Here is a 27,713-nt window from a genome sequence, read left to right on the forward strand (position 1 = left end):
GTTTTCATACCTATATTCTTGCACCTGGTAGAAGTGATTTGCTAACCAATAACAAATTTTATTATTAGAACCAAACATCTCAATGGTAGAAATTAACATTATTTATTTTGAAATAAGAGTTAAAATATCAAAAATCATAACAAAGTCTGCATGAGAAAATAGCAACGAAATAAAAAATTCTGTCATTGTAATATCAAAGCAAGAACAAAATAATTATAGAAGATAAATTTTTCTGTTAATTGGTATTCTAGAATTTAAAATAAAATAATATCATAAGAATTTATCTTATCTGATGCTGATATAGTCTATTCAATAGTGTTCATTTTGAATATGGAGCTAATGGATCAATTCAACTTAATGATATTGGGAAAACTAATGTCGTTTTCGCTTGAGGAAACTGACCCAGGGTAGTTTCATCAAAGAAATACTTTTCATGAAACTGTGTTGGTTTCGCACTTAGCAACGGGGTTTTAAACAAATCTGATATAAAAACTAGGTACGAAACTGACTCGATTTTCAGTTCAACAACGTTAAAACTAGGCTCGAAACTAGCTTCAAACAAACAGTTTGACTGCAGTTAGTGTGGAAACAGGGTTAGGTTTGGCATCAAGCGAAAACGACACAATATTGTACATTTTCTTGGTTCCTTCGATGAAATATCAAGAAAACATCAAGTATCGCTATGACAGCACAGAAACATCAAAACAAACTATAACGGTACCATTTTGGCATTAAAAATGCCTTACTCTTCATTATATGGAGCCGGGTGTCAATTAAAAGTTTCAAAAATAGCCGCGTAACCTTTTTGTGTCATAATTTTGAACGTTAATAACTCGGTCATTTGTTGATGGATCGTTATAATTTAACAACCAATCGATTCGGAAACTTTTAACTTAAACATGTATGACGACGTCGTTTCAGTATTTCAATAGTATACTATTGAAAAAATGGTTGGAATCGACCTATGTTTTCATCCACCAATCCCTATTGTACAAAATGACGTCAACTTCTTGTTCGGCATAGGAGGCTTTGCGTCATGCATAAAAAACACCGTATCGTTATGCGTAGTATGAAGAGAAATCTATAAATATAGGCTGCACAATATTTCTTTGCCTAGTTGATGTTTGACTGTGAATGAAACAAGTAGCTCGTCCAGTGAGCTGATGACTGGATTCCCAAGTAACATTTTTAATATTAATAAATACTTGTAGCTATCTTCAATGCTACATAATAAATCTTGCATTAAAACTTTAAACTCCATGAAAGCCTACTGAAAACCTCTATAAGAGCATGTTCCTGCCAAGTGGACCATTCTTCATAAGGTTTATAAAGCAAACTGAAGAATCAGCATAAAGCTGCGTTAAAACTTCAAATTCAAAAAAATTTTGAAACCAGCTTTACGATCAACATTAAATTTATTTGGATGGAATGAATTCAGCTATGAATAAACTGTCGCTTTGATAATATTTTCCATGACTATATGTGAGTCATGTCTGCTTTGAATGCAATCAATAAGAATTTATTGGATTTTATTTACAAGTTTGAGGCTTTTGCCGAACGTAAAACTTCATGCGCTTTTATTTTTATCGTGAATGTATGGATAAAAATAAGAATTATAACTAATCACCTTGAAATAAATACGGTTTTTGGGAAGGTCTTCATGATTTATGAAAATTATTTTCTGTGATTCTTTTGGTCTTTTTGTATAAAACTATTTCGTGACGATAAAACTTGTGCATACGTTCTGAAAATGAATCATAAAAGTCCATCATAGTTCCTCGTTTTTGCATTTCGGAGTTTATTTGATGTCAATAAAGGCTACGGCAAAGAACATCATAATGGCGGCCATGAAATTTTCTTTAATGCAAATTACACTTAATTTAAGAAGCAATAAATCAAATAGCCCACAACAAGAGTATCACAAATTTGCTTCAGAACCCTCAAATTTGCTCTGAGTGAAACTGTCATCCAATGAACACGCACACACACAAAACTAGATTTATGAAAGAATTTAACTGACAATAATGTTTTAAAGAAAAATTTTTAGAGCAATAATAAGAGCGTTAGCATGGTTTTATTCTTGTAAAAATTGATTTATTTTTGGTCCAGTTGTTAGTCTAGGTAAACGGTTTTATAGAAGCTTTAAAAACTATGAAAAAACTTGTCAAAAGCGACACTTATTATAGTTGTTATAAAACAAGTAGTGATTGAACAATCAATTACAAAACTCCTATAAATTATAATCAAAACCATAAGGCATTCGAATTGTTACTTGGGTTGTATATGCGTTCACTTGCTGGATTGTCGCTTTTGCATTATGCGTTGGTGAAATTTCCTGTTGTCTGCGCAACACCGTGTTCGCTTGAGTATCTTATTTACCATCTAGCTGTTGAAGAACCGAATCAGCGTGGTTACCGATTCTTTTAAAATATCCCATGTATTTAGCAAATTTTTGGTTGATTTTGCCATTAAAAATTCCTTACGCTTCGCTTCCCGAGGCTGGGTGTCAGTTTAAAACAAGCAAAACTAATCGCGTAACATTTTTCTGTCATAATTTTGAACGCTTATAACTCAGTCATTTGTTGGTGGATTTATATAATTCAACAACCAATCGATTTGGAAACATTTAACTTAAACTTATGAGATAACGTCATTTGAATATTTTAATTGCATACCATTGAAAAATTGGTTTGAATTGAGTATTTTATTTTGGTTCTCTGATAACTATCAGGCCAATTTAGAATTATCGGCGATTGATTTTCCGGATCTAATTTGCAGCGCTTGTTCCTCGATGATTTGTTAATGGATTTTCCTAATTTAAATGATTCCAAAGCTTCAATATTGTAAGCTTAAAAATGTTTTAATTTGTCAACGGATCGGTTTGCATACTTAAATCTCCATTCCCATACAAATAAAACGTGACAATGTGACTGAACAAGTTGTTGTCCCACCAGGAATTAAACGCTTCAAATGATTCAAAATTAAATTCTGAAACTTATCTAAAAGCGGCCACAGACTCTCATATACTGTACAATTAGATGCAATATCATATAGTATCAAAGATAAACTCAAAGTACCGTTTGAATAGAAACACTCGTAGAATTTGGTTAACCGCCAGTTTCAGTTCAATTATTATTTGCTTCAAAACAATAAGCGTCTGATGGCTACACGCGTTGTAACTATGACAATGTTCTTTCATGTGTTAATAACATCAAGTTACAATATGAACAAAATTTCGGAATTTTGTTGCGTATCCATTCCGTATATTCCTAATATGCCAAAGCGAAAATCAATGTAAGTAACTAAATATTTTACGCGGACTGTTTCACATGTTTCCTTCCTCGTATTGTTGCCATATTATTTACCGACACATTCCGAAGATTATCGACGATTTTGAAGGAGGATCAATAAAATTACACTATTACTGAGTGTAAACTCCAACCATAAATTAAATAAACATAGATTTCCCAGTGCAATACTAATGTAGTTGAGAAAACCGTGACAGCAAAAGCACCGTCTGGTGGAGAATGGGTGCGTAAATGTTCCTAAAATGCATGCAAAAAGTTGCCTGCGCATTTAACACAACCACAGAAGCTAATGGAAAAAGTACACCCGTTTCTCACTAGAGGTGCTGTTAGTGTCACCGTACAGTCGGAAATCTATGTTTATTTGATTTATGCTCCAACACAACATTTTTCGTTAAAATATATAAAATCTTCTCTTGGATCGATTAACTGTTTATAAAATTAATAAGTTTGTACGTTTCTCGAAAATTATTATCATAAAATAAAATAGTTTTATTTGTTCTGGTTCAAATCTATAGGTTGTTTGTATCTAAACTTGAGATTTCGAGTAACTTTGAATTCATCATAATTGACTTCTAGTTCAAGGACGTTATTCAAAAACTTAGCAATGTAAAAATTTGTGGAAAGGGATCAAAATTGAATAGAATCAATTATCAAGAAAGAATCTAGTTGTCAATTTTATCATTCGCTAACACTTTAAGCGCTTAAACTAGAGCAAGTTTGTAATTAGTCAATTGAATAAGTTTTTTGTTTAGTGTATCATCATCATTATCATCTTTATTTTCGTATTTATTATGGGAACCCTAGAAACATTTCATTTTTAATGTTATTGTGCTCGGTCGTGTCTTGAATACAACCCTCTATTTTTTTATTATTTTAATCGATGTTTGTTATTTACATCTATCTGTAGTTTCATTCAAAGTTCTGGTTAGGTTGTTCCGAAAAGGAGAAATGGAATTTCTCCTACAATAACCATTCAGCTGCCCTGTGGATTCATATTTTTCACCAACCATCGTTAGTCGAAAAAAATGCTAAACTGACAACCAATGACAACTGGTGAGATACCTGACCCAATAAATATGATTTGGTAAGTTGAAAGCCCTTCTGTTGTCCATGTGTAACAAAAATGAATAACTTTCACACTTAAATTTCTCTAGATTTTTGGGTTATTGCATTACATACACTAAATTGCACACTTCAATGACGTTTGATGGACAGGCTGGCTTCGGAAGCATATTGTCTGCTTTTTCTCTTCTTCTAGCGTTTGATTGTCCGGTGGATGTGCTTGTGGATTCAATGTCAATGTTAATGCACGAAATGCTGGAACAAAATTCATCTCGGGCTGGTCAGTTCGTGTCGAATCTGTATATGGTATATGTTGGTTTCCAAACTAATGAACAAAGCGTTGCATAATCGCAGGAACATTCAATTATTTTCTTCGAATATAACAAACTTGTGAGATGATGCTTGTTTGTTGTGCCATACAGGAGCGCGGGGTCGGTGAACTAGTAAGATGATCATAAGTATCTTCTAACACTGATAGTCGGCCCAAGAGACTTAAGCTTCCCCCTGAGCATTTCGGAAGATGGGGGAAATTTTCTTACACATATTCACACCAAACTTTTGTATTGACTACAAAATCTATATGTAGAAATTTGCTTTTCATTGTTCAAATTTGGAAAAGTATAAGTTTGTACATGTCGATGAGTAAATTTGATTCTTATAACGTAATTAGTCTGATTAATAAAAGTAGTGATTTAAAGTGAATATTTACATATTTGACTTTCTTGAAGCGACAACGGCACCAGCCTCCCCTTTGCAAGTGCTCATCTTAACACTTCGAGAAAACTCTTGTTCCGCACCATCACTTGTCGGTGGCCAAATTACCATCGATCGATAGTGCTCTCCGTCGAAGCCCCGAAACCGACAGCCACCACACAGCGGGCACTTTGTCCAAACATCTATAAAAGCGACCGCGTTGATTAGAGGATCCATCATTCGCCACTGCAAAGCCCCGTTGGTCAGACAGTGCTTAAAATTTCTCCGGAGAACGCGCGCGAGTATCGAAACAAATTTTCGCATTACCCAGTGGTCTTTCTTCGGCTCTACCTCCAATCTTCAAGAGAAACACAGAAAAAAAAAACAAAACAGTGCAACCGAAAAAAAGGAAACCGTCCGTGGAAAAAGCTCTCACAATTTCCGCGTGTCGTTGAGAAAAAGTAGAAAATCCAGTAAGCCTAGACTCAAGCAAGCGTCGGTGATCTCCAGTTCGATTCAGCAGCTCATTGGTGTCAACTGGCCACGGAACTCTCGAACAGTAGTTTCGATTAGCGGTCAGCAGTGCAGTTGGAAATTTGCGCTTCGGTAGGTTTAACAGGAAATAACAGTTTGGTGCCCCATTGAGGATGAAAGTGAATGTAATGTGACAGCATTTCGCAGCAATTGTTAGAAATAGTGGTCAATCCAGTGCCGCCTATTAGGCCCCATTCTACAGGGCCTAATTTGAAATGTTCATGGGCATTACAGAACTTTTATTTTTGGAAACAAGTGTCTTACAAACCGGATACTGAGGCTACGGATTATACGCAATATCATGACTGTGAAGTAAAGCTAAAGTAAGGCTAAAATGCGCCAGTGAAAGTGATTGATGTTGTTGACAATTTCTGACAATTTTTTATAAAAACAACAAAGAGCCAAATCAAATTATTGTTAGAAATATCTGTGCATAATTTTATTTAATCTCTTACGTCAATAACAAAAATAACATACGGACAAACGTGTTCAGTAATCAGTAAATACTTGAAATGAAAATGGAAGAGTAACATTTCAAGGAATCATGGAACTGGTACTGCTGTTAATATCTTGTTTGGTATCGCATACATAAATGCCGCTAGTGAATTTGGATCACAATTTTAGCATCATATCTCATATATTTGCGTATTGTTTACACGCGTTCGGCGATCTCGGGTTTCAAGAAAATGCCATAAAAACGAGATTGAAAAACTAAAATACAAAACCTTGCAATTTTCGAGTGATTGAATGAAGCTTTGCACCCGTTTTTAGTATGGCAAACCATTTGTTCTGCATAGATGGAGAGATCAATTTGATCAATCGGAAGCAAGTTGTACGAAAATAATCAATCGGCAGTAAGTTGTACGAAAATAACGTTAAAGAAGAAATTGAAAGACATCAATTGGGCACTTTAATAAACTATATTCCGAAAAAAAAGATAGAGCCATTTTCGTACATTTTACTGTTTCCGATATACAACGACTGCAATGCATTCAAACATGCATCCGCCCTTTTTTTCAAATTGATCTCTCCATCCGTGCGGAATAAATGGTTTGCCATATTGAAAACGTGTACAAAGTTCCATTCAATCGTTCGAAAATTGCAAGGTTTTATATTTTTGTGTTTCATTCTCGTTTTTATGACATTTTCTTGAAACACAAGATCACAAAACGCGTGAAAACAATACACAAATATATGAAATATGATGCTAAAAATTTGAAAATATTCTATTTCATCTTAAATTCAAACGTAAAGCCAATACTTATTAGTAATACGATTGATATAAAAAAAGGGTAGCTCAAACGCATTTACAAAACCTCAAGTTTTTTAGTTAAAACCGTCGTTCAAACTATAGATTATAATTTTCATATCCAAAATAATAAATTTACCAATAGTTAGAAAAATAATAAATTTACCAATGGCTAGGAAAAAAAATTAAAAATAGTTAGCCCGAACACAAAGCGATAGCAAACTTATATCAAAGCAATAGTTCATTTTACTATCATTACTTATTTAGGTGTTATTATATTACTGAAATGGTAGGATAAAGCTGCAATTTGGTATAATTGCTTATTCGGCTAGTATTCCGCAATTCTGGGATAATATAATTGATGTAGGTATAAGACCAATGCATTTAATAAATTGATAACTTTTCAAATTTTAAAAATTTGTTGTAAATTTTGTAAACAAGGAAGAAAAACTCAAATTTGGTCTGGTATGCATTAAAATTAGGGATTATAAAATGTACAAAGTACACTTATTCATCGTTTCTATTCTATTTAGCTATTTGAGCTATTAATTCAACCTCAGGAATATCACTGTAAGCTTTTTTGCTAGTAGAAGACAAGGGCATAATAAGGTATGCTTTAACTATTTTCTTCTGATCGGGAGACCTTCCTTTAAGAAGTAGCTGTTTTGAAGCATTGAAACTTACAATTCAAAGAATTCAGGATATTGTTGAAAAGCAAATTTCTATATTATAGTGTAAAAATAACTATCAAAAATAATAAATTTACCTATGATGGTAACTCTTAGAAGTAGCTATTTTTGAGACATTTAGATATAAATGTCAAAGAAAATTGTCATATTATAGCGTTTAAACATAACTAGTTGAAGCGACAAAATTCATAACAAATTAAAGTTTTTTGCGATTCATGTTTAAATATCTTGAAAACAGCTTCTACGAGAGCCTGCAAAGTTTCTAAGATGATAATTGCTATCATATGCTAAGATATGTTCATAGCTGCATAGGACTGTCGAATTGTAATATCATCATAAAGTTAGAAGCTTCAGTCACAGTCAACAGATATATTGGCTGGCATATGGAAACTGTTTTGTAAAATTTTAAGTTCATTTTTTTTTCATTGAATAGATGTCGCCGCGATCGGTACTATTTTTAAGTGTTGCATTCACATAACGCCCGGGTTGGCGATCAATGCATAGGGCGCTGGTATCACAAGCCAGTTGTCGTATGTTCGAGCCCCGACCTGGATGGATTCCTAGTGTCAGCAGGATCGTAGTACTAGCCATGAAATGATTCTGTACGCTATGAATCGGTTGCGAAGTTTGTTGAAACAGAAAGGCCAAATTACACAAAAGGAATGTAATGCCAAGACTTCGCCATTCACATAACGATAAATTGTCGTTTTGCAGTAGGTTAAAACCACTAGTTTATTTTTGCTTGATTCCGATTAAACTCTCATGTAATTTTACAACAACAGACGAGTAGGTGAAAAATTTTGTTCGAATCTGCGTATCTGTTTTTGTGCCACTTCCTTTCAACTAGTTCAGATACTGAATTTTAGCGAAGGTCATTAGTATTATTATACAAAAACTCAGTTCAAATGAATTCGCTTTTTAATAAATAAAATTTGAACTGAAAACGCCATACATTTTTTTGTTAATGATTATTAGTGTGCCATCTCTGTTTTCACAAAACGATAGTGACCGAAGGTCTTAGCACCTCAGAAAAAAGCACCCCATGCCAAATTTCAGTCGAATCAGACCAAGGAAAGGAAACCCGCATGGCGGTCAAAGTTCTCCAATATCCGATTTCCATTTTTTTGTGATATCGAAAAAACATGATCGAGTTCCTATTCCACGGTCCGATTTGGCTGAAATATAGCAAAGGGACTATTTTGAGGTGCTATGTTTAAACTTTCGGGCACTATCGGTTTGTGAAATGCAATGGCCACTTTTTCCCGTAGATGGGAAAATATAGAACGAGTTCTGGAATGGGTAACACATCATCAGACTTTTCATACTCAACTTTGGAGGAAACTTTGCATCCGTCGAATAAAATAATTCATCTCAAGACTACTTTCTTTAAACCGATGTAACTCGTAAGCTATCAAAAAAGTCCTAATAAATCAATTTAGTATTCCTCAAAACACGTGCAGTGTTTGAGGAAAAATAATTTTTTATTAAAAACATTATTTTCATGATTTAGAAAATAAAACAAAATAAATGTGTGCAATATTTTTTTTTGTTTAGATTATAGAAGTTTTAACAATAAGGTCATTCGCCTCTTCAGGTCAGAAAAAACTTTCTGATCCTATGTGCGGGGTTGGGAATCGAACTCAGGTGGGCAGCGTGAAAGGCATCGACTTACTCATCACGCAATACCCGTTCCCCTTATAATTTTATTTAAAACTTTTTACTTGAACCAATAGTTGGCGATAATTTGATTAGATTTTTAGCAATGTTCGGATTCAATCCATTCAACCAGAAATGAGCATCGTCGCGAAACACAATTTTTCGATAAAAAGTGGAACTTCCTCCAACTTTGCCAGCGCCCATTCATGATTAAATTCTAGACCAAACTGAACAAGTTTGACAATGACAGAAGACACGATTCACGTGTGATCTGTCAAAAACAGTGTTGTCAAAAAGATACCCTAAAAAATTCACCCTGTATTCTTCGAGTTGTCACTACTTCCAGCCAGAAAACCTTTCTTCATGGCGAGGAAATGTTACGTCAAAAGCTTTTGAATGTTGTAAGGTCACTAGAACCGAGAAAGTACTTCGTCAGGCATATTAATTCAGGCCATTCATGTTAATGGGATATTAACAACTTTAACCTTTATCCAACAATAGGAGTAGTTTTATAAACCACTCCTATTGATGCTTAGTTTTCAACAAGGACTTTTCTTTGTTACTGCACGCAGATGTCCATTGGCTTCCAAAGAGTAACTGTCTGTGTTGTTTCATTGCACGATCTCTGTCATTAGTCAGACTCATACCCAGGATTTCGTTTCGGAAGGACCTCGGATCAAAAATAAAACAACTAACCTCTTTATATATCTAATTCTAGGTGTACCTTTAAGTGTGAGTGCAGACTCAAAAGTAATTAATCAACTAAAAAGAATTTCCGAATTCGCATTGAAGAAAATTAGCCGCATAAGTAAATATTCATATATTCGATATGTTGAAAGGTAATTTTTTTTTACCTTTCCCAAATCATACAATTTCATAGTACGGATTTAACCTTCGGTTCCGGAATAACAGAGTATTGATGATAGAGCATTCATGAATAGTATGAAAATAAGTGGTCCGAGGTGGCTCTCTTGTTTCAACTCGTGATAAACAGAAAATGCCTATTTCACGTTCCTCAAATTTGCTCCAATTCGTGATTTATATTAGATGAGTCATATGAATTTGTGCGGCTATAAACTTTTTTCGGTGATTTAGGGGTTAGCCAAACTTTGTGCTAGGGCACATAACCGTTTTTATTATTTTTACGTTTCGTCTTTAACTCATCAGTGCAGGGCAGTTCAAATTGAACTGCTTAGTGCACGTTTTCGTTCGGCACTTCAGAAAAGACATTGCTCTCCGTTACAAAACAAAAAAAGGTCTGTAAATAGCAGAAACTTTACGTCTGCTTAGTGGTTCAAATTGAACTGCCGAGTTTAACACTAAGCAGTTCAATTTGAACTGCTCTGCACTGATGAACCAAAGACGAAACACAAAAATAATTTCTTCGGTGGTTCACGATTTCAGGTTCCGGAAGTAGCAGTCGAAAACTTCAAAACGAAACTCACATCGATTTCTTAATATTTTGGAACATATAAGCGCAAAGAGATCGTGATAGTTCGGGGGAGTCAAATTAGGTGAAAATGTGGATGGTACAGGAATTGGGATCCTAAATTGTTGATGGTAGCATTGCTCTTAGAAACATTGTCAATTTTTCCAGTATTCAATCGCTCCAATAATGCACACTAATACTCACCGTCGATGGTTTAGTTTTCGTTTCTAAGGTAGTTCAGGTAGTTCAACATTTACCAACGTACACAAAAAGTCTGCATTAGCATAGCTAAGCATGTTTCCAAAGTGCGCTCGCGTTTGTCATTTTAGTCCTGAGAGTGCATCCAGTAAGTGCGCTCAGTACCAATCCTTGTGACATCTGTCAGCTCGCGTACCTTCCACTTCCAGTCATCCAGAACCATTTCGTATAGTTTTGACATTGTTCTTTGTGAGCGCATCGAAGAACCTGCCGCTACTGGCTTCATCGGTAGTGGAGTCGCGATGATCACGAAACACTCGAAACCACAAATTTATGGTGTAACCTAAAGGAGCACTCGATTTTCTCATAAACCGCTCAACCACTTTTCACAAATTTTGGTTCAAGTGAAATGTTTTGCAATCCATAGAATCCTGCAAAATTTTATATGGGTCGGACCTTCCGTCCCGAAACCACAAACTGATAAACAATAAAAAATCATTTTCAAGACGAACTGAGCAAATGTCCGTGTGTGTCTGCACCAGAGATGCCAGATCTGCAGATTTATCTGTAAATCTGCAGATTTCGTACATAGTGCTGCAGACATTTTTTGTTGTGCAGACTTTTGAAAATCTACGTTTTCGCAGACTTTCGTCAAAATTTACAGACATTTGAAATTGCCGCGATTATACTTTACAGAGAAATAAAGACATACTAACTAACTGCAGATTTTTTTTCGGATATAGAGACTTTTGCAACCCTGCCTAAAGATATTTGAAATTTTTACCTGACATCTCTGGACTCTGCACGTGTATTGTTAACAAAGAGGTCGAGATCTCAACCGATTTTGATCAATCTAGTCGCAAATGAAAGATCTCCTTGTCACCTTGAGCACTTTTGAATAGTTTGGGATCGGATGTTGTCCTTGAAAACAAAATATGTGTTTAGATTTAGATTTCACACGGTAATAGCTATCCAACAAGTGAAAGATTGTTAAAGTCCGTCCATATTTGACAGAAACTTCCGTTCCGTTTTTCCGGTATTCGGTTTTCGATCCCGGAAGGTACCCTAAAATTTTGTTTGGAACACAGTACGATTTCTTATAGATGGCTAAACTGATTTTCGTAAATTCCGAATCAAACGAAATTGATTACAATCCCTTAGATGAATATAACAGACTTCGGTTGCACCGGCTTCCGAATTTCAGTTCCAAAAGTAACGGGATTAGAAGAGTTCATTCGTTTTTCAAAAAAGGCAAAACTGAATTTCATGAACAAAAGTTCAAAAGAAAAGTTTTATAGTCCCATTCAAAATTGTTGAATTTTATCCGATTCCAACTTGTTAGTTTGTGAGTGTGATGAATTTTTTTAAATTCAAGCCGTTATAGAATATGACGATACCGAAAATTCTTTAAAATTGGGCTCAAAGCTGTTCCAATTTATTCTTCATAATAATTCATGGCCCTTGGAACCACTTTGGGTTATCCCGCTTTGCCGGTTCTGTAAGTACTGTGAATAACAAGCAAAAACTAAAGCGGATCTCACTTCGACATCCCATTGATTGTCACAATATTAGATCCAAATGTATAAAGGGTAATGAGTGATTGAAATTTTAAACTGTCATTTAAAACGACGGTCATTAAAATAATTTCATGAAAAATTAATGAAAAAGAAATTATGCGAAAATTTTATAAAATGATAAACATAAATTCTGACTAATTGCCCACAGTTGAAATTCTCACAAAAATTGCAAAACAGTACTTTTCAAAAGTTAATGCGAAAATTGCAATAAATATTTTAATATTATAATCATGCAAATGTTACGAAATAAAATCATTCGTCTTGTGAAATATTTTTAATGAGATTATGGAAGATCATTAACGCGAATACGTTTCTCTGCTGTGAACAAAACAAATAAATATTTATAGCAATAAAACTAAGTTTGCTATATTTACTGAAATAACTTCAGATGTGAACCGTGTAAAATATTATCATAAAATTGACTGAATTTGGGTCATGTACGAGTATCGGAACCAGTTTAATCTCAACACATTTCCATAGTGAACATTTCGGATATCTCAATCCAAGTTGCGGTTAGGCTGTGCGCGTTATGACCAGTTGTGTAAGTTACAGGCTATAAAATTCAAATAAACATTTTTGCCCAATTTATCTCTGAAGCAACACAAGCATCCAACCCATTCAAATACCATAGATTTCACATCCACTGTTGGCTGTTGTAATTGGTGGTGTTATTATATCATATCGATTTGGTTCATTTCACTATCAACAATACACGCGTGATTACGTACTATTGTGCATATAGTTAATTATGTTCATAATCATAGCAGGCGCAAAGTTCGGGACACAGTCGGAAACAATAGCATTTTCATATCAGCATAACATCTTGAAATCATAATAAACAACTCGAACATTCGGTTTAAGATTTCGTAACATATGTTTTCCAAAAATGGCCTCATCTATGTCGTTTCGATGAATTCACTTTCATCATCTTCACACATGGGTGCCAATCAATATGTGATGGCCACGTGCGATTAGGATATTTCAACGCGGGTGTAGGTGGATTTGAACTATTACAAAAACCTCATTTGTTTGCTTTTTTTTCTTTAATTTTACACAGAGTAAGGTTTCCAAGAGTTCATCGATAATCTCCAGACGCTGGGCATCATTTGTTGCGAAAGCAGCAACCACTCACTCTACCACTACACTTGAAAATGAAAGTAACATTAGTAGCGGTTTTGCTGATTTGCATTAGTAAGTATATTTCACTTCCTATTCACATTTTCGTATTTGCAACTGAATAAGCGACGTCTTTGTCTTTTGATTACTAAATTTCCCGCGTTTTCACTCTCAATCATCCAGGTGCAATCGAGGGGCGAACGAAGGCGGAAAAGCGAAAGGATTATGAGTTTGACTATGACACCGCGGCAGCTGGAGCACAATACGGTGGATCGTATTCCCCCAAATCGGGATACAGTGCCGGAAGTGGACTGCGTTCGATTGCGCAAGGTTCGGCCGATCAGGCGGGTTCAGCCGTAGCGAATCAACACGCGGCTGCCAAACAGGCTGCTTACGTTGCGCAGAACACGCTGGCTCAGGCGGCAGCACAAGCGGCCGCCACAGCACAAGCTGCTCTTCATGGAAAACAAGTTTTGCTGCAAGGTCTGGAGCAGCAGAGCCTGGAAGCCCACCAGGCACTGGATGCCGAGATACAGCAGCTACAGCAGGCCAAACGATCGGCAAAGGCGGCACAGCATGCAGCCCAGCAAGCACTGAATCACGTGCAGGTCTTAACGGCGGCTCTGAACAATGCCCAGGTTAGTAGTTGTGTCGATCAGGTGTCGTAAAGTTTTACTAGTTAAATAATTTCAATTGTGTGTATAACAGATACACTATTTTTTAAACCCTACCCTTTGTTGTAAATATTTGTAAGTTTATTTAAAGTGCACTGTATTTTTATTTTGTTTTCGATAGAACTGTAGTTCTTTTAGAAAGCTATTTGAAGTAAATAGGTACAGAATAGTACGCCCGTAGCAGTAAAAACAAGAATGAATATTTTTATTTTGAAAAAAGCTATCTAACTTTAATCTCAACTAGAATTCCATAGTTTGCTCTGTTAGTACACTAAAGAAAGTACGTAAAAAAAAGTTATTTTATAACCTTTTTCATGCACATGTTTAAAGCATTGAATTTAAAGCGTAAATTTGAAATTTATACCCATCTATTAAAAAATCAATTCAATTCAATATCATAATGTACAGTTAGTGATTTCCAATTGATATTTTTCATTCAAGTTTTTTTAATTCACCTCATCACTGACGCATTTCGAGTCACATTTTATTCGGGGCTGGCAGCACTTTCTCAGATATCAATGCAACTTTCTGAACATGCATCCTCATTGAACATAACTCAAAATTGAGTGACACACCACTCAATTTCATAAAAAGTGCACGTATTCTAAACTTGAGTTATCACCTATCTACTCATTTTTGAGTTAAGGGACGAAGCTGTCAAAATATTTGTGGTCAAAATTAAATCGACGACACGACCAGGCACTCCGAAGAAAAATTGGCAATGAAACTGTCTGTTAATGATTCACCGCCAGTTACCGCAAATATAACGACCCCTTGATAATGATAAAAATAACCTTCTTGAGCAACACTGTTTAGGTTGCTACGAATTAGTTACCAAGGAGCTCCAAAGTAAATAAACAAACAATTTTAAAAAACGCAAAAGATACGCGAATGGTACACATTTTTACAGATTTTGTTCAATATTTCAGTAACTTCTACTGTGAAATCCAAAGAAGGTCATCTTTCCATTGTACGCAATGGAAATGATAACCAGTCAACATTTTCTAGCTGCATGCGGTGGTGGACTCGCAAAGACAGGAGTTGCAAATGGTTTCGTAAAAAGTCAAATTCATGATCGAGAAATATAAACAATTTATCGATCGAGCGTTTTTTAATGTTCTAACGGTAATGATGTAGAATACGGATACAAAAATAGAAAATGATGTACAATACGGATACAAAAATAAAAAATAAATTTTTTCCCGACGGTCAGGATTGAATTCTCGAATGTGTCTAGGCCAGCCCGCGCCCTGATTCAAACATAGGTGCCCCCATTCTCGTTCGGTAGAATGGCGCTCCAATTTCCCGGTACGACGGTTATCTAGGGTAGAACGTGTACGATCGCTATGCTCCACAATACGGCCACTATGACCGGTACACGCTTGACAGTAGCTTCAAAAGAGATAGACGCATCGATCGGCGTGATTCACGAAATCACGTTCCGCATCATCTTACATAGGAGGTCCAATCATTTCGACTATTTAGTCGTAATTAAGGGTTTCCTTCAGGATCAGAACCTCCGCTTGAGTTCCCGGTTTGAATACGTTACGGCAAAAATTCTACTTCATTAGCTCGTGCGCCTCGATGATCAGCTGATGTGATTCGCGATCAGTCACGATAACAAGATGTTCCGAATAGGGATTTTCCGCATACGAATTTTCTTCGCTTTTCTCGGCAAGCGAAATAAGACCAACGGATTCATTTATACCGAAGTATTTCATCTGCAATGGAGGGTAAAATAGAGTTAATGTCCTTGGTAAATTGATGATTCATAGCTAGTACGAGCGAATATGCCCTGCTAGCAACTTTTTTCTAATCAATCCGCACCCCGAATTTCTACCGCCAGTTCACCCTGCGCTACGCACATCTAGTCAAATACAGAGGGGTCTCGTATAACGCGGTACACCGGGGGCGTGAAAAGCGAATCCGCGATAAACGGGACCCAGAGCATATGGGATTTCGACTGATTGGGGCTGTGAACGATTATCTCACTTCGGTCGACAGATAGAGCTATACAATCTTCGGCAAACTTGTTGTAGATACTTAGACCAACAATTTAGTGTAGTTTGACCGACAATTTGTTGAGAACTGCTCCGCCAGGAGCGCTTTGAAAAGAGCATGAAATAATTCATATGTTCACAATAGAAAAACAGTTTGAACATGAAATATCGCGAATATTTTACTTTCGGTGGTGTCGGTATTTTCGGAAAGAATGTTCCGGAGATCAAAACAGATTAAATGGTGTAAACAGTAGTGCGCAATTCAGCGTTCGATATTCCTACAACTCAAAATCATGTTGACTTATTAAGATGGTTTCTTCGAGAAGGTGTTTTAAGATTCCAATACCTATTGAATGATTGATGAAACAGTTCTTATTGTATCTGCAATGTGATCTTCTGTAGCTGAATACCATACTTGTTTATGAGAGTGATCTTATCGATCAGTTTTTGAATAAGTTGATGAAGGAGAGACAGATGTTAAACTGTTTTTCTAGAAGGCGTTAGTAAGTTACTAAAGTATTGAGATGAATAAGCTATCGACATCTGAAATCTGAGGAACTGGATAGAGTGAAAACTCGAATTTCATACTTAATGTTTTGATTATTTATACAATTATATATAATGGTACATAAAATGTAACATATATTGCTCATATAGTTTCATTTTATTTTTTATTTGAATTAAACCTTTTATATTGAACTGGAAAAAGCCCAATGGAGCGAAAATTTCATAGTCACACTCTTCATCAGGCAGTAAATCTCTAAATTCAGTTTTTGTAACAAGTGCGGATAACCAATTCGAGATTGTAACAAAAGCTGCTACGTAAACAACCAAAGATATATTTCGGTGAACTGATAAAAAGTAAAAAACGATAAATTTATGATGTAGGGATCACTGCAAGGGAAACTACGAAAAGCAAACCGAAGAAGTTTATTCTGAATGGCTTCGACGCGGTGGATGTCGAGTTAACAATAAAGAGCCAAAAAGACAGTACCATTTTCAAGAACCTCAAAACTGTTCACAATATAGTGCTTTTAGGCAATACATGTTTTAAAGGTCTTTGTAAACCCTAGTACTTCGAATATTATGTATTTGATGTTTTCCTCAAAATTAAGTTTTGTTTACAACAGGCCTCTCAAATCCTCTACGGTCGAATTCCGTTTGAAAACATTTCGGGAAACGAGATGGTCGAATACGACTGTTGAGCGTTTGCGATAGAAAGAGTTTACGAATTATTTTGATGCATACAAAACCATTCTATTGAGACCGCATCAATTGAAGAAAAAATTGAAATGTTTCTGCGGGCATTTGGTATTACCCCGATCTTTAAAAGGATTAATTAATTTAAAATCATTGGCTAATGTTGGTTTTAGGAATTGTTGTGGAAGGTTGAATTTATTTAAATAACAAATAGTATCAAAAATAGTCGAAAATGAAGATATTATTCAAATTATTAATCGTACAGTAAGTTATATTTGTGATTAGTTTTGTTCACTTTGATAGTTCTTCCATTCAATCAATAAGTTCTGGAAGTAGTTTTATCCAGCAATTTTTCAATGTTGATGACTTAATTTGAACTAAAACTGATTGAATGCAGGTGGATGAGAAGGGGCATTATCCAACAATAAGAGAGCATTGAATCCGATATTGCGATTTAAGCAAAATTGTTCTAACTCGGGAATGAAACAGTTTTGCATCCAATTTTGAAAATTTCTCGAGTCATCCAGCCTTTTTTATTGCTCCGGTAGTGTACTGGGAGATTCGAACGCTGCAATTTTTTTAAAGCATTATTAACACTCCAAATACCAAGCCTGAAAAAAGTTGAAACGGTACCTTCGAGTTGTCATAGCTTAGCTGTTTTTCAACGAATCTCAATAAATTTTACACCCTCGAATTTTGTGTAGTTCGTAAATTGATTCAAAAACTTTGTAGCAGGAAAACCAATGAGAATTTGATTTTTCCCGTACCAGGTTTTTTTCACGCGCCCGAAATGCCCTATCTGCTCAATTTCTACTGGATGATCAGAAAGTTAGCTACAACGTTTTTATAGTAATCATTTTCACGTCTCTAACACAACCAAATGAAACTAAAGAAAGAATCTATGATCGTTCCCTCTGTTGCACTGTAGTTGTAGTTGTAGCTTCCAGAATTACTTTCTCGCATACATACTACTATATACTAGTTGAGTCGCGTCAACTAGTATATAATAGTATGTATGCGAGAAAGTAATTCTGCAGAAACACACTAACTCAATTACGATAGCGTCGCGTAGGATGTATGTTTAGTAGATTTGTTAGAGAATCACATGACACAAAATCATTTTATGACGAAAGGAAGCACATGAGTTCGCATCATTTTGCAAATCCTCTGAAATAACAGCTATTTTAGCAAACCGAAAAATTCAGAAAAAATATATGAAAATCGCATTTCTTATCAAGTTTGTCCGCGACCAGACAGTTATTAATTCCTACACAAGCATTGTAGAAGAAATCTCTACCGTCTACTAGTATAAATCACGAAACAAACAAATATAATTTTCCCAAAAATTAGCTTTCTAAGTGATCATGATCGCAACCTTTTTTTTCGAATACTGAACTACTGTTCACATTATCGAATACTTTTTGATATCCCAAGCAATGTTGAGGAAGATACACTGCTCTTAAATTATCACACACAAGCTTTTTCCAATCTTCTAACCATTTCGTAAACCCTCGAAAAAACGATTTTAATAAATCAAAATAAATCAAGATTACAGGAATTTCCAACCCAGCATTGCAAACCAGCGTCACCAAGTGAGAAACAATTTTACAACTGTTCACACTTTTTAATCTGTTTTTACCTCCTCTACTTTCTTTCCGAAAACACCGCCAATCTATATCATCAGGTTTTAGAGATATCACATAATAAATTTTATATCGTAAGATTGTGATCACACTAGCGCCATTCTGTGGGAAAGTTCTCATAACAAAGTTTTCATAATGTAAACTATAACATTCCTAACAACTTATCAACAAACAAAACCGCTTTATATCTTTTAGTTTTTTTATAAGAACATAATTCTGATAATTGATATTTCTATTCAAGCACACTAGCTACATCTGATGGAGTAAGTCCGAGTTAATACTTTCGCTGTTTGACAAACTTTGAATTCCCGCATTCTTCAAAATACTATAATTTGCGAGTTACTTGAAGTTCAAATCGTTTTGTCTGTGTTAAGCGAATGATTTATATCATGCATTTTTTAAAGCGCCCCCAGCGGAGCAGTTCTCAACTAATTGTCTGTCAAACTACACTAAATTGTTGGTCTAAGTATCTACAACAAGTTTGCCGAAGATTGTGTGGCTCTATCTGTCGACCGAAGCGAGATAACCGTTCACAGCCCCAATCAGTCGAAATCCCATATGCTCTGGGTCCCGTTTATCGCGGTTATCAGGCAATAACGAATCCGGCAAAAACGAATACCGGCAAAACCGAATCCGTGTTGTACGAGACCCCACTGTAGCTGCTATATGTTTGCCTTTTCGAGGTGTTTTGGGCGAAGGTCAATGCTAAGCTGGTCCTATTTTTTTTTTGTTCACAGAAATCCGCATTTCTTCTGGTTCACAGAAACAATTTGTTTTTGTGTTGAGATTGTTTATATAGCACGTTCCATTAAAAAGACATACGTAGCCATGGTTCTGGTAACTGTTATCTAAAATCAACAGTTTTCGAATTTTGTTGCCAGTTTCAATAGATTTTCAAGCAACTTCGTTTTGACATTACCAGTTACTGAGGGGTAGTTAAATTTTCGATACAGTTTAGATAGACGAGTGGCAGATCGTGTCCTCGATTAAATGGTTTTGATACCCTTATGTTAGGCTTCTCACTTGAAATCACTAAATTTCAATTGAAAACATCTATGATTGATGAATATTCTGAGAATGAAAACGCACTGACCAGCAAGAAGTATTTCTTCTCTCGAATGTTTGAAAACTCAACGCTTACTCTAATGTATGAATAAATGCGAGAGACCTCTTGGCCCGAGTACACTTTTTTTCAGAAATTATCTAGATTTCTTGAAAGAGCCAACTATTTTTACCGATTTCATCAAACATGCATTTGAATTAAATTGGTAAAGAATAGCAGAAAATGACATAAAACAAAAAAATTTTTAACAACATTAGTTAAATATTTGAGTCCAAATGTGAAAATCCAAAAAAAAACAAAAATATTTTGTTAGAATAACTGTAATAACATTTGCCCATTCTACAATGTACACGGAAAGACCGAAATCAGTATTTTGGCGAAAAAAAAAGTTGATTTTCTGATTTTAGTTTGTTATTTTTTGAGACAACTAAAAAAATTTTACTTTCGCTAATTTATATTTTTTAATTCTCATTCCCTTAATAATAATAAAATATTTGTTGGAATGGCTATTTTTTTAGTTGAATTCACCAATTAAACGTGCTGTTATTTCTCAACTAAGGCACACTTCATTTCCATTCAACTAATTTTTTAGTTGAATTAGAGAAATAAATGTTTTCAACCAACATAAATGTTTGAATAGGTACTAGTCTTGTCTGCCGAGCAAAAAGAAAAGGTTGGAAGATACAAAAAACATTATTTGACATATATAATTAGAGTGCAACATTCGAAATTTACTTCACTGTTTTGCGTAAAAACATTATTGAGTACAATCGCTTCAAATGCGCACAAATTCTGAATAAATACACTTTTCACTAAGAGTTTACGTCATTTTTACATATCGGTTCAGAAATATATATATAAATTATATATGGATATATCGTAACACATGCGAAGAACATCAAAACAATTTGCAAGCAGTTTCAACAAGACTGTCCTTTTTAAATTTTTAATGGATTGTTTTGCTTTGACACTTCTCATGAGTTTCTGGCTAATAAACTTGTTAATAAAACTAATTTTATTTTTGTTTTCTTTGTGCTGTCCTTCAGCAATGATAGTGATAGATAAATAGAAACAAATTTTCTGATTTTAATCACAAAATTAGTTGTCAATGAGAATTTCGTGTTGGATTAAAATATTGCTGGTTTGAGTCGAGGATATTCGCCAACTAAACGCATTCTCTAAAAATAAGAGTTTTTTCGGTCGTTCCGTGTATGAACGGTTGTTGAGGAATATAATTATCCAACTTGAGAAAAAGTTGTGTTGAAATTAAAAATTTGCAATTCGCGGTAAAATTTTTTATATCGATTGCTTCCAGTGTAAGACTTAATGGTTTTCCAAAAATTTGGCCAATTCAGTAAACAACTTACAACACTTTTCACTGTGAAAACCTATTTTTAAACCGAGGTCCGAAAGGGCCGAGTATCATATGCCTTTCGACTCAGTTCGTTGAGTATGTATATATGTGTGTGTATGTGTATATAAAAGGATGGCTTTTATCGTATCAAAGAATGCTCTCTAGCAACTCTTCACACGATTCAATCAGTACCATCAAAGAGAGACGGATATCATCGCAGCAACAAAAAATCTGCATGGTTCATTTCACAAAAAATGGACACCAGTGCGAGAGCGAATTTCTCTCGATGACCTGTCTGAGCATCACGATTTAGCACGCTGATGTTGGGATTCTCTCTGAAGCAACAAACGGTCGCTTATTCTCGTTTTGCGATCCGATTCTATATGGACAGTTGATAGTTGCGATAGAATCATTTCACTTTTGCCGCTTATTCTAACTATGTGCATTGGTCTGTTTCACACAGCACCGATAATTACCAGGCTGTAATTTTTTTTAAGGGCCGTGGAATACTCAGAGCATGAAGTGAAGCAAAGAAATGTAGAAAAATGCTCTCACGGTTCATGCATTGAGAGACTCGAGTTCTTGTAGCGTCTTCTGCCGGATTGAAAATGTTGTATACTATATAAAGAAATATCGAGCAGCTTCTGTCAAATTATCGGCAATCACGAACATTGTGTGCATGTATGTAAATGTATGCATGTATGTAACATTTTTTATTTACTTTTCTCGGAGATTACTGATTTTCATGAACATAGATTCAAATGAAAAGTCTGGTAACCACAAACAAAGTTCCTAATTTTTATTCGAATCCAACTTCCAGTTCTGAAATTACACATTTTTCCAGGGACTGCTGAACCGATCTTCACAAACATAGGTTCAAATGGGAAAGATAGAATTGTCCCATACGAAGTTCCTAAATTTTGTGACTTTTTCCATATGTGAGAAAATCAAAAAAGTTTCGTTTTGAGTATTTGACCACTTCGGCATACTGAAATCTTTTGACCAGCAACTAACACAACCTAAGAATTGAAATAATTTAGTCTGTGGACAATCTCGCGAATTATTTTAACTTTTAGTTAAAATTTGACAGTCGACCAGTTATTTTGTCATTGACAAAAGTAACCCTGCTCGAAAGCATGATTATTTTTGACAACTCGACAGTTATTTTCCGACACTGAAAAAAATCTTACGAAAAAATTCTAGCTTCAGACCTTTAGAAGAAATTTCTTCTGTGGGATTTCTTTTCATACTTTCTGTCTAGGAAAGTACTCCAATAATATATTCCAATACATTGTCAAACGAAGTAAGTTTATCTCGAAGTTCTTCTTACGTTCGATGTAAAATTATACCACTTGATATCATTTTATTTTCAGTGCAAAATAATATGATAACTAACTTAAATGAGCCGAAGTATTAGTTAAATTGGACTACCCATACAATTGACATGATAGATCCGGACAAAATTCTACCATTACTTAAGAGAACAAGGTACTACCTTTCATTTGAGTCTAAGTTTATGAATATCGGTCCAGCCGTTCCTGAGATATAGAAGTGATTTCTGGTTTAGAATGCACGATAATCTATCAAGGTACTTCCGGAACCGGGAACGATGATCCGGTATACCCACAATCAGTGCCATCAACTAGAAAAACCTCACTAGTTATACGTTGGAGCTGTTAGTAGAATATTGTCACTAATAGTACTAATAGTGTGTGAAAATGGATCCAGACGTTTCTGAGAAATTTGATTGATTTCCGGTTTAGAATGCACGATAATCTTTAAAGGTACTTCCGGATAATCCGGATTTTGATATTCTTTCAATTTCTTGATAAACAATTTCATAGTTAATTCAATTTGAAAAATTAGTTTTAAATGGACGAACTTTGGATAAAGTTAATAATCGCAGCGCTTTAAATTTACAAACTTTTTTGTTGAAATTAAAGGAATTAAATTTATTTATTTCAATTCACATTTATGTTTGTTAAAATCATACATTTTTGTTTGTTTTTCAAGAACAAAGCTATTGCTGTCAAACTAATTGCAAAGTACTTCTTGATACTGCTTTTATTTTGATTTTATTCGTTTCCAAATTCTTAAAAATCAAACTGTTGATTGATGTTGAAAACTTTTAAGACGTTTACCTATTTGTTGCGAAACGATGGAATTATTATCATACCACAATCAAACTCTGGTACTTTAATTGTCATAGTATCCAATGATGTGGTGCTCCATTTATCTGGTCAAGATAGAGATCTTGCATTAAATACTTTTTGTAAAGAGAATGCACGCATACAACTCATGAAATATTACTTCTCATGAGACCATGCCTGTTACTGATGATTTTGTGAGTAAATCTCATAAAATTAAAAATAAATTTTCACGATTTAAATCATTTTGCTCATAATATGAATAAAAATGGGTATGATCTCATGAGAAGACACGTTCATGATTTTCAAAATTTCTTAATTATGGTACCGGCAATGGATTTTTATCCGTGTGTGTTATGTAATGATGGACAATTTTCAAAAATATTATTTATTATCCATACATATGCTGGAGTTGTTGAAAAATCCGTAGAAAATGAAAGAAGCAAATAGAATTTTACTTACAAAAGGCATACAAACTTCATCTGCGAGAGAAACAAAATTCTCCGGTTTATTCGCGGGAAAAAATTTCTCTGATTTATATGAAATAAAACTAATACGGTTAATTTGAACAGTAAACTTAGTTTCTTCATAGATAAATTGAAGCAATTTTTTTCTTGATATAAATGTATAGCAGGATAAAATTAACATAGACATTGCCGATAACATCAATTCAACTTTTGTTGACATGTAATAAATAGTTAGTTTATTCCAACAATCGAATCAGCCGGTACAAATATGTTTTCCATTTGGCTGAAACGAAATTTCAATTCAAATCAAACAGAGATCATTGTTGAGGACGAGAAATTGGTTCAAAATAATCATATTATAAATTTGATTAGGAGGAAAACAGTTTGGAAAAATAATAGGGGAAGGCGTGAAAAGTGGGGGCATTTTGGTTTAATGATTCGTTTTACTATTTAAGGGAGATATTTATTGCGTATAAAAATTGGCATTGTCTTCATTAACTGATAACCCGACTAAAAATTATTTTTATCCTAAATATTCGTTACGTAGGGAAACGGAAAACATTATACGTTATTGAGACACAAAAGAGAGAGCACTATGAAATACTACGAAACTTATTTTTTTCAATATGGATTCAGATACCTCAAGTATGATTGAAAATTTCGACCGATTATAACAACGCACCGAAACAAACAAAATTAACGAAAACGCATGGTAAAAATCGGGGGTGTTTCAAAACGAAATTCCAATTTTTTTACGGTAGCTGGCACCAGTGCGGTAAAATTTCATTTTCAATCGAATAATATAAGATGAAAATGAAATTTATGGCCGCTGACCGTCAGCATATCCCTACTAATTCACTTGACTTTTGCTGCCATTTTCAAGTGAAGCTCCCGGAATTCATCGTCAGTTGAATAATCGTACCTAGTCATTTGAAGTTTTGCTTGCTCAGCTTCGAGTGCCAAGTAGTGTAGCTCCTTCATTGCCTTCGCTCTTGGTAGTAAGCAAGTTCGAACGAATAAAATTATAAATGGATTAAAGTACTAAAAATGAAAACTGAAGGAGGAAACAATTAATTTATGTGTATTCTGTGATTGATATTTCAGCTATCTGGTTTGTCTTTCATCTATTATCTTGAACCAATCCGAATGTTTACATGAACCTCATTCGAAGGCCGCTCTCACACTATTGAAAGAGATATTTTGTTACTTCAAGAGATCAACTGACGGTGGGTAAACTGAGCCTCGATTGAAGAGAAACGAGTGATGAACTGAATGCTGCCCGTTCGGGCCGTCAGCAAACATTATGTGTGTCAGAGAGTGAAGTGTACTGCATTAGATAGATCGTCAATGTGTTCCACATTCAGTTTCAATTGAATTGAATGAAGTTTTACTGCACTGGCTGGCACCATAAACCAGAAGAGATATCAAGAAACCCTCGCTTTGTCCGTGTTCCCGCTTTACCCCTGTCCTCGTCTTGACCCCCTTTATCCTTATACAACTATGTAATGGAAACCGAAAAAAGGTTACCAAAGAGACGGCACTCGAGCCCATAGCTAGCTCCTATTCAGGAAAATTGTTCTATCAACTAAACTAACCTGAATATAAAAACACATGAAGAATACTGATCAAATTTAAAACTCGCTCAAGGCTTAACAAAACTAATACAAATCATTGAATGTCAATGGAGATTTGACTTTTGTTCGAGATCATAACCGTCACTGCTGTAACAACACATCAGCTGAGAACATCAAATAGATGATGACGCTGATGTAATCCCATGGGCAACAAAAAAGACAAAAACAAAATCTTAAATCAGCGTCTGACGGCAAAGCAGAGACTTGCGATGCGACGTGTATATGTCATTGATGGCGACGGGGTTGCCATAGAGATAGGACTATAATTGAAGCATGCTCGGTTCTTCTAGTCAATTAGGCTGATTTTATCGTTCAGCATCCTTTCGTGGATGCAGAACAATTTATTTCTTTTTGTTTTATGATGTTTTCTCACCTCACCCACTTCACATTTCCCTTTCATGTACCTTTTACCCTTCCTTTCCCATCAGGAAAATGATGAGAAGCCACGGCAAGGCACAAATCTCCAAATAACTAGGGGAACGTTCCACTTGAACAATTTAGTTCTGACTCCTGATTCTACAAAACCGTCTCTGATCTGATATTTCATTTGGCTCATTTGAGCTCACTTGTTAACAAAGAAATTATTTTCGTTGTTTTGTGCAGTGAAATGCAACTCTAACTAGCCAACCGTGAACATAAATAAGCCTAGTTGCTCGTTGTTATTATCATACAAATGAGTTTGTCGAATTGATTGATAACAATGGTACGAACATAGTTGCATTTATTTAATTTATTTCCGATTGCATGAAATAACATGTATAATAACCATTACCTCGACGCACTAATCAACAAGAAAGTTGGGAATAACACGTTTACTTTCAGTTGTCTCTAATCACCGAAACGTTTCGTGTTGGGTATTTAGAGGGCAACTGGCATACGACGAGGCAGCACCCCATTTATCCTTCTAACTTCGAACGAAGCAGGTCTCACCGTAGTAAAACTGCAAACTCTGAAACTAGGAAGTAATGCACATTTAGTTATATTGCAAACTATCTTGCTTTTGCTTTTTCTACACATTTATGCTTGCAGTCAATTGCGTTCCAGAAACAAATTCTCATAAAAATTCTATTCCTCTTCTCGAACAGGTCGCTTCAGAGCATGCCCAGCAAGCTGCCAGCGAAGCCGCAGCTGAACTCGCATCCCAAACCCAGATGGTTGGTTCCGCCAAGTCACGAGTAGAATCGATCGAGGAGCAACTCAACGCGGCCAGAGTGGACTTCGAGGCCACACAGGAAGCAGCACATAAAGCGGCGGCATCGGCACAGGAAGCACAGAACAACGCTGCCGAAGCGGCGGCACATGCTGCCCTGACACACCGCAGCGGTATAGCCGAACATCAGATTCAAGCTAAATCATTCTCAAAAGCTCAAAATCCGCAACAAACTGGGGACGAGATCAACAGCGCCGAAAACGAGGGACCATCCAACCATAAGTTTAATGAGTTTAGACCGTCTCAACAGGGTTACAACTACCCTGGATACTAGCTAAGAGGCCTCGGATGGTTGAACGAACTCTCTATGTTTTAATAGAAGCGCGAAACAGTAGAAAACTTTAAATAAGAAGAAAGGCTTGTGTAAGCAGATTTCCATCGATGATCACCGAATAGCATCGCTATATTACGCGGTGAACTTGAAGAGCGTTTGCGTCGGAACACAACACAATCTTGGCGAAGCCGCTCGAACCGGACAAACGTGAAATCGAAAGTTTTGCATCGGACGCTTTTGTGGAGTAACAAGTACCAATTAAGTTGCAGTAGTTGATTTCAATCTTTTTGAAACTGTCCTTCCTAGGCCGCCGGTTATTCGTGGCATGTAACTGAGTGTTACAGTAGGGTTGAGATGCGACGTTTTCTTTTGTATATTTATGACGTAACTCGTTGGCAGTCGATTTCGCACCTATATCCGATCTAGTGAAATTCACGTAAATTTAGTTTCTTACTCGATAGAAATTAATTTATTTATTTCTAAATTGTTGTTAACCATTTCTGGTACTAATTTAAACATGTTTTTATGCTAGGGAA

General features: G+C 35.3%; 1 protein-coding gene across 1 annotated transcript; it reads left to right on the plus strand.

Annotated features, from left to right (window-relative positions):
- The first annotated feature begins 5,338 nt into the window (after nt 1-5,338).
- Nucleotides 5,339-27,703, plus strand: LOC131430011 (uncharacterized). Its single transcript, XM_058594616.1, has 4 exons — nt 5,339-5,669; nt 13,453-13,586; nt 13,695-14,149; nt 26,779-27,703. The coding sequence occupies exons 2-4, from the start codon at nt 13,547-13,549 to the stop codon at nt 27,175-27,177; spliced, it is 894 nt and encodes a 297-aa protein (XP_058450599.1). The 5' UTR covers nt 5,339-5,669; nt 13,453-13,546; the 3' UTR covers nt 27,178-27,703.
- Nucleotides 27,704-27,713: the final 10 nt, after the last annotated feature.

This window comes from Malaya genurostris, chromosome 2 (genome assembly GCF_030247185.1).
Source record: "Malaya genurostris strain Urasoe2022 chromosome 2, Malgen_1.1, whole genome shotgun sequence".
Taxonomy (NCBI): Eukaryota; Metazoa; Arthropoda; class Insecta; order Diptera; family Culicidae; genus Malaya; species Malaya genurostris.

Bases quoted from the DNA above. Each gene is read 5' to 3' on its own strand.
- LOC131430011 (XM_058594616.1), top strand. From the start codon at position 13,547: ATGAAAGTAACATTAGTAGCGGTTTTGCTGATTTGCATTA. The intron at 13,587-13,694 runs GTAAGTATATTT...TCAATCATCCAG, and splicing joins GGTTTTGCTGATTTGCATTA to GTGCAATCGAGGGGCGAACG. The intron at 14,150-26,778 runs GTTAGTAGTTGT...CTTCTCGAACAG, and splicing joins CGGCTCTGAACAATGCCCAG to GTCGCTTCAGAGCATGCCCA.